This window comes from Peromyscus maniculatus, chromosome 1 (genome assembly GCF_049852395.1).
Source record: "Peromyscus maniculatus bairdii isolate BWxNUB_F1_BW_parent chromosome 1, HU_Pman_BW_mat_3.1, whole genome shotgun sequence".
NCBI lineage: Eukaryota > Metazoa > Chordata > Mammalia > Rodentia > Cricetidae > Peromyscus > Peromyscus maniculatus.
In genome coordinates, this window is record NC_134852.1 from 182,424,642 (window position 1) to 182,434,441 (window position 9,800).

Here is a 9,800-nt window from a genome sequence, read left to right on the forward strand (position 1 = left end):
CTGTACGCATGTGCATGTGTATATAGTGGGCTTGCACACAGTGTATGCATGTGTGTGTGTGTGTGTGTGTGTGTGTGTGCGTGTGTGTGTATACAATGGGTGTGCACAGAGCATGTGTATGCTTGGGTATGTGTGTATTTCTGTATTGGAAGCAAGGAAACTGGCAGGACTAACCACTTCAATCTACATATTATGGTAACTCAGTCATGAGAATTAACAAAATGGATGTCAATGGAAGGGGCAAAGGGGCTGCATTAAGGCAGACTGCCATGCCACACTCATTGGAGGCCTCTGGGAAATCCTCCCAAGGAGCATACAGTACAGTCCTAAAGAGAGTTGTTTATTAATCTGGGGTTGAAGGTCAGCTGGGATTATCCCTATTTATCAGGGTTGGCTCCTCCCTTACTTTGAGGCATCTGCCGTATTTCCAGGTTGAGTGGTGGCTTCCTTGCCACTGAATCCTTGCTGTGCCAAAGCCCTGCAAGTCATTTCTGGTGAGTGGGTTTGGGTTCCTATATCCACAGTCTAGGGATTTGTTCATCTCCGGAGGTCTGAGGTAAGAGGCAGGTCAGGCAGAAATCATGTTGGTGGCAGTACTTTCTCTGCTTGCTGGGACATGAGTTTTCTCAATTATGTTGGCAAAGAAGATGTTACAAAGGGAGTGCCCTGGGATCTGAGATCTAAAGGATGGGGATGTTGTGGTTTCCTAGAGAGGAAGAGCTGGGAGAAAGTCTTGAAGGACAGATGTGGTGTTGAGAGAGGGATTCTAGACAAGTTTGTCTAATTGTCAGCAGTTTTGGCACACAGAATCTAGGAAGTAGAGAGGAAGTCTACTGGAGAGAAATTTATGGAGAAAATGCTTTCCCCAGTAACCCTGTTTTGCTGTATGGAAATGAACTGCCAAGAAGTGCACTCAAGCTCATTCTGGGCTGGGCTAGCAGACTTACTACAGGATTGGGGTCTGGCCCTGTCTCTTGTTATCACTAGTTTATTGTTGTAAACTGGGGAAAGGGTAATTAACTGTCCTTGGGGAGAGTTGGGGGAGTCTGTTGGAGTCCAGCTCTGACCTGTGGAAGGGTTCTTTGGGGAAGGAGAGAAGAATGAGGAAGTGTTAGATTGAAATACAGGAGGAGATGACAAGAAAGACACAGGATAACTTTAGGAGGGCCCTGGGTCAATACCCAGCTGCCTCAAGGTTTATTCCAAAGGGCTTTTTATACAATGTCAAGAGGCAAGGCAAAAGATCTCCCCCTTTAAAGATCAAAGCACATTATACAGCCAAGTGTAAACCCTTCAAAACACCTGGTAAACATGCCCATGGCCAAATCATCCCATTATGCAGCACTGCTGGGTAAAGCAAGCCCAGATTCTTTGACCCTGAGTAAGGTCTCACTAGGGAGCCTCTGTGAGCCCCCATAGAAAGTCATCCGTTCTAGTGTAAAAATAGGATTTGGGCTGCAGGTGGTGTCCAAGGGTATGTAGGCACTCACAATCTGTCTACAGTGATACCAGAGACCTGGGCCCTAGTGACCTCTCTCAGCAGGGCCTTCACTGCATGTTATGCTGTTATGCCTATTTTTGTTAAAATACCAACTGCATAGTATCATAGGGAGTGCTTGCTTTTCAAAATACCCAGTATGGGCACTAGGAGTAATTCATCTGTACAATGTCTGTCCCCAACTTATAAGACAGAGGTCAGGTTGGTAATATATGTGCTGATTAACTGAAAAGGATGAGATAATCTTTCATGATTTTCTCCACACCAAGGTGAGGACCATGTTCCTGTTTCCATCTTTCCTTCTCCTGGGTGTGGTAACAGCATCTTATGCAGAGCCTGTAACTGAAGGTGTTCAAAGCTCCTGCCCTGTGATTACCTGTAGTTCTCCATGCCTGAATGGCTTCCCAGGCAAGGATGGACGGGATGGTGCCAAGGGAGAGAAGGGAGAGCCAGGTGTGTATTGAACTGTTTTCTTTGCTCTTAAAAATAGTTTTGATTATGTATGGTGTGTGTGTGTATGTGTGTGTGTGTGTGTGTGTGTGTGTGTGTGTGTCCATGTTTGTGCACTCCTTTGAGTGCAGCTTACTTTGGAGACTAAGGACATACAGTATCCTCCTGGAGCTTGGAGTTACAGGCAGTTGTGAGCTACACAGCATGGATGCTGGGAACTGAACTCAGGTCCTCTGCAGTAGCATTACATGCTCTTAACCACTGAGCCATCTCTCCAGTCCCTTTCTGTGACTTTACATTCCAGAGGAAACTGACTAGAGATGCATGAAAAGTAAAGTCTTATTAGGCATATTGTACTTTGATCAGCAACATACTGTAATTCCAAACATATAAAGCTCCAGTTCTCTGGCATTCTGGACTACCGCACAGAGTGTGTGATGTTTGTCTTGCCTGTCCTGGAAAGTGGACCTCATGTCAATCTGTCTCATGGAACACAGGACACTTACCTCACCACAGGAAATTAAGCATCAAGCCTTTGGAAAAAGAGCAAAAGCATAAATATTGACCCAAGTTTTGTTTGTCTTCCTACAGGTCAAGGGCTCAGAGGCTTGCAGGGCCCTCCTGGAAAGGTAGGACCAGAAGGATCCCCAGGGACTCCTGGGCCAAAGGGAGCAGTGGGGCCGAAAGGAGACCGTGGAGAGCGTGGGGGTAAGGAGATCATTTCAGAACATCTAGGCTGACGACATTCAGGGTTCTGGAGGCTAGAATACCGGTGGGGTATGCTGTTTCTTGATGCTGCAAGGGTAGATGCCCAGCTCTGCTTCCTGATCAAGTTCCCTTATCATTGGTTGGTTAATTACAGCCTCAGGGAGTTTCTATCAGTGACTAAGTATATATTTGCAGATCTTTCAGGAAATCCTATTTTCAGGCACTCTGTAAGGTATGGAAGTCCAGATTCTCTTTTTGCTCAGACTCCTACAGCTGGGTCTCTGACTTCAAGGAGAAAATACTGTATCTAAGTGTGGGTTTATTAGTCTGTTTTACTTAAAGTGCATTGACAGGCATGTGGACTATATTTCACTTCTAAGAAACCAATCCAAAACTCAGTAGGTTAAACTACAGCCATTTACTTAAACAGAACCTCATGGGTCAGTCACAGGAGGTCTGATTTCAGCTGGGCTTGCACTTATGCCTGTGGTTTACTGATGGCCAATGGTCTCGCCCACACTCTGGCTTCCGTTTGGGTGTCAGCTGCTGTGATAAGCGCCAGTGAACCACAGCGTTTTTTATCACACCATAGGCTATCCAGGGCTTGGCCAGGTAGTGGTGAATATACAGTTCCTAAGACAGTAGCTTCAAGGCTTTGTGAGGTTTGGAACACATCCACAGCGACTTTCGCCATGTTCATAAAGGACACAGTCTAGCCCAGAATCAAGGAGTGTGAGAAAAGACTACATTTCTTTTCTTTCCTTTTCTTTTCTCTTCTCTTCTTTTTGAGACAGGGTTTCTCTGTGCAGTTTTGGAGCCTGTCCTGGAACTCGATCTGTAGACCAGGCTGGCTTCAAACTCACAGAGATCCACCTGCCTCTGCCTCCCGAGTGCTGGGTTTAAAGGCATGCGCCATCACTGCCCGGCAAGACTGCATTTCTTTTTTTTTTTTTATAATTTAATTTAATTTTACATATCAGCCATGGATTCCCTTGTCCTCCCCCCTCCCGCCCCCTCTTTCCCCCACAGCCCACCCTCCATTCCCATCTCCTCCAGGGCAAAGACTCCCCTGGGGATGGAGTTCATTTCTTAATGAGAGAAGCTGGGACCATGTTACAGCTACCTAGTCCACAGGAAGTAGCACGTGCTCTTCCCATTTGAATAATGAGGAACTCAGAGAGAATATTGCTGATCTCATTCATGACAAATTTCAGTAAAAACCAAAACAGGACCAGAATCAAGGTGGTTGTTTGGTAGGTAGAGTGCTTGGGTTTGATCTTTCAGCAGCCACATGAGAAAGACGGGTACAGCTGTGCTAGCCTATTATCCTATCACTGTGGAGGCAGAGGCGACCACACTAACGCACGCACATGGACATGCATGCACGCGCGCGTGCGCACCCCCCCCAAAAAAAACAGCAACCACTCCCACCTCCACCGATAAAACAACTGAAGGGCAACCGCAACAACAAAAATCTCTATAGTGACAAAATCTCTCCAATGGTTTCAATCAATAATAACTTCTTCAGAGATTTGTTTTAGCCCTAATAAAACAGTTTGTTTGGAAAAGAGTCAAGTACTCACTTGTGGATTGTTATCAAGCAATGTAATCAGTGAGTACATTAACGTGCTAGTGAAATATATATGTACCTGAAATACCTTTGTGTAGACGACTAGAATTTCATTTGATTAGTTGATCAATTTATTTATTTTTGAGATAGGGTTTCACTCTGTATCCCTGGCTGGCCTGGAACTCACTTACACAGACCAGGCAGCCTTGAACTTGTAGAGATTCACTTGCCTCTGCCTGAAAGGCATTTGTCATCACTCCTGGTTCTGACTAGAATTTTTAGGATAAAAGCCTGGGCTTTGGCGGCTCCAAAACGCTAGGATTGGCCACATATTACCATGTGCCCATAAACACAGGAGTATTTGAGAGAGTAACAACTGAAGGAGTCCCTAGTTCTCAGTCTGTCTTCAGTTTAAATGTAGGAGCAAACAGACTAGGTGACAGAAAGGACACACAATTGAGCAGTCCTGTCCAAGGACTTTCATTGATGACTGTCCCCAGTTCTGGTTCAGAGAGACGGTCTAAAGGAGTCCTTCTTGCCATTGTCACTTGTGGGGGCCAGTCTGATTCCTCCAAGGGGATCATTTCTGCTCTGTGGTTTTGTCTTGCCCTCATGGGTATCTGCCTTATCTTGGGAGGTGGTCTGCCCTGTGAGAATTTGATCATCCTGGAATCTGATGAGGACATCCTCGCACTTGTAGGTTAAAAAGACAGTGTGTGACCCCCAACCTACTGACGGTGCAGAGGTGAGGAGGAGGAGGTCCAAAGGAGAGAAGGCGGGGTTGACAGGTGTGCTTTCTCCCTCTGTATGCCTTGTAGTTCTAAGCAAGCAGTCATGCCTTGCTTAGCAAAAGTAGCTACCAAGTGCCTGTTTGAGATAAAGCATCAGGAATAGATTGATGTTTTAGGCTGGGTAAAAACAGATCTTTTTCCTTTAATGTATATCAATGTTAAAAAATAAACAAACCTTATTTTTTTTTTGTTTCTTTTTTTTTTTTTTTTTTTTTTTTTTTTTTTTTTTGGTTTTTCGAGACAGGGTTTCTCTGTGTAGCTTTGCGCCTTTCCTGGAACTCACTTGGTAGCCCAGGCTGGCCTCGAACTCACAGAGATCCGCCTGGCTCTGCCTCCCGAGTGCTGGGATTAAAGGCGTGCGCCACCACCGCCCGGCTGTTTCTTTTTTTTTTAATCTGAAAAAGATACCACACTCCCTAACATGCACAGTTTGCATCCTCATCCTAACAGTACTTTTCACTGTTTACTTTTCTAGAATGTGATACCAGAAAAATCGATGCAGAAATCGCAGCTCTACAAGCAGAGCTGAGAGGCATTAAGAGGTGTAAGTATCCTTCATCTCTTATTCAGGCAACTTAAAGTTTGGGAGTGGCGGAAGGCAGAGATCATTCACTGCATGCATATGATTTTCTAGGACCTGAAAAAATTACTCATATTCTGATCTCCTGATATCCTCCTGACAATCATTCGGGAGAAACAGAAGCAAATGGGAATTAAATTACTTACTCAAACTCACGGAGCTCAGTGGTACAACCAGTTTATAAAGTGCAGTGAGTCTGACTCTGGGACCACAGTCCTGTAGGGCCAGATGTTTGCTCACCAAAAATAGGATGTGGGTCACTTTGTAATCCTGGGATCTAGACCAGGCAATGGAGCCAATCATGTTTCTCCAAGTTGTGGCCAGATATTCCCAGACACTTTTGTTTAATTGTAAGTTAACAGTATGGTAGAATTCAGAATTCTAGATTACATGTGCTCCACAATGCAGATCAAAACATACAAAAGCTTTGTGTCAAATGGGGCCTGGGTTGGGAGGAGAAGACTGGAGGGGCGGGAGGAGGGAAGAAGGGGATCTGTGATTGGTAGGTAAAATGAATAGAAAATTTTTTAATTAAAAAAAAGACTGTAAGGAAAATAAGATAACAGTTAAACTCAAATTTTAGCTAAACGAAGTGTGTTTTGATTTGTGTAAGCATTTCATAAGGGGTCTCATGAAGGAAGACATTCATTGTGGTATGTGCCACCAGAGAAACTGCAGTATACACCATTCAATTTGAATTTTACACCATGAGTGGTCTAGAAGATAAGCTGGTGTCACCCACGTTTTTATATCTTAGGGGTGCTCTTCTCTACGAGTGAACGAGTTGGAAAGAAGTACTTTGTGAACACTGGCAGAAAAACGAGCTTTAATGGAGTGAAGGCTCTGTGCTCCCAATTCCAGGCCTCTGTGGCCACTCCCAGGAACGCCGAGGAAAATGTGGCCATGCAGAAGGTGGCTAAAGAGATTGCCTACATAGGCTTGACAGACGAGAGGACTGAAAACCAGTTCTTGGACTTGAAAGGAAACAGACTGCAGTACACTAACTGGAATGATGGTGAACCCAACAACACGGGGGATGACGAAGACTGTGCGGTGCTCCTGTTAAATAGCAAATGGAATGATGTCCGCTGCTCGGACTCCTTTTTGGCAGTCTGTGAGTTCTTGGACTGAGGGTGTTTGTGTCTCAGTCCTCCTTGATGCCTTATTATGCCCCATAAGTCCACAATTGGTTCTGAAATATAAACGAGGTAAAAATATAAACAATTAAGCATTAGTTGCCCAATTAAACTATACTGCTTTTTTTTTTTTGGAATAGTATTTCCTTGTGAAGATGTAAAAATAAAATGAGTTTGGCTTCTTCATTTATGACAAACATGCGTGCTCTGCCGAGTTCTCTTTTCTCTTTGGGTAGAAGGCTTCCAGGATGTGACATCACTCTAGCTAATTCTGTAGTTTCTCAGCCCAGTCTCAGGTATTAAAAAGGCCTACTTAGAGCTTTATTTCAGAGATTTACCTCCTTCCCAATGAGACATTAAACTAGGTACAGAATGTAAGTCTCAAGTGAACAGATTAATGAATTCTCTCTCTCTAACACACACAATATCCACCCATCAATATATCATCTATCTATCTATCTATCTATCTATCTATCTATCTATCTATCTATCTATCTATCAATCATCTATCTACCTACCTGTCTATTTATCTAATAACATCTTGTAGGTAGAGGCATAGACACGTCTCTGACCCTAGAAACCCCTTAATTACTTCTCCTAGATACTGTTCCCAAAGGTAAGTGTGATTTTGATCTGCATTGTAACAGATTGATTTTATCTGTTTGTAAAATTCATAGAGACAGAATCACTGTATGCACTGTTTCATGTCTTATCCTTACCTCATTCAGAATTAAGCATCTGATATTCATTCATATTGTCCCAGACAGCAGCAGTTTATTCCTCCCATTGCTGTACAGAACTCTCTTATATTAAAACATCATGCTTTACCTTTTTATTCTTAATAGACACAATTGACTTGCTTTCATTTTTAGTCATTAAGAAAAAACTCTTGGGGCTGGAAAGTTGGTTCCACTGTTAGGAGCAGGTATTGCTTGTGCTGAGGACCCGAGTTAAGGTCCCAGCACTGTTATCAGACAGTTCACCAAGTCCTGTACCTCTAGCTACAGGGGACCCTCTTCCAAACACCATGGACACATGCATTCATGAGTGCATGCCAACACATACACACATAGTTAAACATAATAAAGATAAGTCTCTGAAAAGAAGAAGCCTCATGACCCTTCTTTTGGTAGAAGTATGCACTTACTTGGTGGTTGGTTGTCAGTGGTAGGAAAAGCAGGCATTTAGATTTAATTAAAAGGAGCCACACTCCCATCAACAATGTATGTCAGTTGTAGATGTTCTACATCTCAGGAACAGGTTGTACTTTGGTTCTTTGGATTTTGGCCATTCTTGTAGGTATAAAGTGATGTTGCCATGTTTTTGTCTTATTTCCCCAGTGTGTTATAATGATGAAAACATTCCATGTGGTAATTGCTAGCCTACATATCTTTTGTGATCTGTTCAAAGATTTGGATTTTGTTGTAATCAATCTGCACTTTTCACATAGACTTCTAGGTATTTTTTTTACATTCAGAATACAAATCTCTTCCATTGTGTCTATCATAGGCACTTTTCCATGGTTTTTACTTCTTCTGTTATTGGCTTTCAGTGAATATAAGAGCTTAATAAAATAACTTTTGTGTGTGTCTGGGTGTTTTGCCTGCATGTATATTTTATGTATACCACATGATTGTCTGGTGATGGTTGAGGTCAGAAGAGGTTAAAGGGCCCTCTGAAACTGGAGTTACTGATGCTTGTGAGCTGCCACGTAAGTGCTGGGAATTGAACTCTGGTCTCCTGGAAGAGCACTTGGTGCTCTTAACCACTGAGCCATCTTCCCAGCACCAAGAACGTAGTATTTTCTCTAATCTTTGAGATTATAATATAATTACACAATTTCTGCCCTCCAATGTGAGGAGGTACTTTGGACATTGACACCCTCATCAGAGGCCCAAACCAGCAGACTTACGGCTTGAATGTCCAGAAATGTAAGCCAAATAAACCTTTTTATTTCATATACTGCCTCAGATGTGCTGTGCTAATGCAAAGCTGACTAATTTAATCTCCACTCATTAGTTCTAAATTACCACTTCCTCTCCCAGGGAAGATGCAAACTCCTTGTTCTTTTTGTCACAAAGACAGCATCAGGAGGTTGTGAGCCATTGGATCTGGATTCTGGGAACTGAACTTAGGTCCTTTGGAAGAGCAGCAAGTGCTCTTAACCACTGAGCCATCTCTCCAGTCCACATAGACTGGTTTAAGTCACAGTTCGGGAGACATCCAGGACTTCTGGCTGTTCCAGGTCTTCCTTACTTCCATTTCAGAATGAAGTACGTTGGCATTGCATTTTGTTGCCTCTACCTGCATGGCTATTGACATATGATTTTTCTTCCTGTATAGGAAGATTTCCTTTGACAGCAACAAATATTTTACACAAAACTAAGAGAACTTCAAGTGTTTGAACCACCACATTATCATATACTACTGTCTCCTACTGCTACCCAGGATACTTTGCCATAGAATTCTTGTGAATTTCCAGGATTGCCACACAGTACAGATCCAAGGTTAGATGGTCAGACAGTGGGCAGTGTCTGTTATATACCCAATCCCTCTGATACCAAGAATTTAGGACATAACTCCTCTTGAAGACTTCACTAAAGATAGTTGTGTTTGTGATCCACATGAACAAAGCTTCTCCTCTTGATTCATGTGGCATGCCTTGTCCTGTCTCTGAAACAAGATGTTTTGTCAAATACCAAAGGCTTTACTACCCTACACTGGCATTCTATGTTTCCAAATGTAATAGGGATTTAAAAAAAGGACATGAATTAGACCTGTAAGCACGGAATGTCTCAGACTTTCAGACTCATGCCAGTGTTGGTCCACATCCACGAGCCTTCTCCACATATGTGGCTTTTATATTCCAAAATTCAGGGCTCTCAAATACAGGCTCTGGGCAGTATTTGTACCCTCAATGACTGGGGAACTAAAACTTGAAAGAATAATGGCTATGAACCTGCTGCTGCTCACCTCAGTTCACAGCCCTGGATTCTGCAGTTCTAGCCCTGGGTTTGGTCCCACTTATTGGAACTGACCTTGGGCAGTGATCTTGGTTTTCTGAAGA

At 43.2% G+C, this 9,800-nt stretch overlaps 1 protein-coding gene across 1 annotated transcript; it reads left to right on the forward strand.

Annotated features, from left to right (window-relative positions):
- Positions 1-362: 362 nt before the first annotated feature.
- Mbl2 (mannose binding lectin 2) lies at positions 363-8,322 on the forward strand. The gene is made up of 5 exons (XM_006975821.3): positions 363-494; positions 1,768-1,951; positions 2,540-2,656; positions 5,493-5,561; positions 6,355-8,322. The coding sequence occupies exons 2-5, from the start codon at positions 1,777-1,779 to the stop codon at positions 6,726-6,728; spliced, it is 735 nt and encodes a 244-aa protein (XP_006975883.1). The 5' UTR covers positions 363-494; positions 1,768-1,776; the 3' UTR covers positions 6,729-8,322.
- Positions 8,323-9,800: the final 1,478 nt, after the last annotated feature.

What these genes read in the sequence shown, in the direction of transcription:
- Mbl2 (XM_006975821.3), top strand. Translation starts at nt 1,777, where the DNA reads ATGTTCCTGTTTCCATCTTTCCTTCTCCTGGGTGTGGTAACAGCATCT. An exon ending in GGGAGAGAAGGGAGAGCCAG is followed by an intron (nt 1,952 to 2,539) that starts GTGTGTATTGAA and finishes GTCTTCCTACAG; the next exon opens with GTCAAGGGCTCAGAGGCTTG. An exon ending in GCTGAGAGGCATTAAGAGGT is followed by an intron (nt 5,562 to 6,354) that starts GTAAGTATCCTT and finishes TTTATATCTTAG; the next exon opens with GGGTGCTCTTCTCTACGAGT.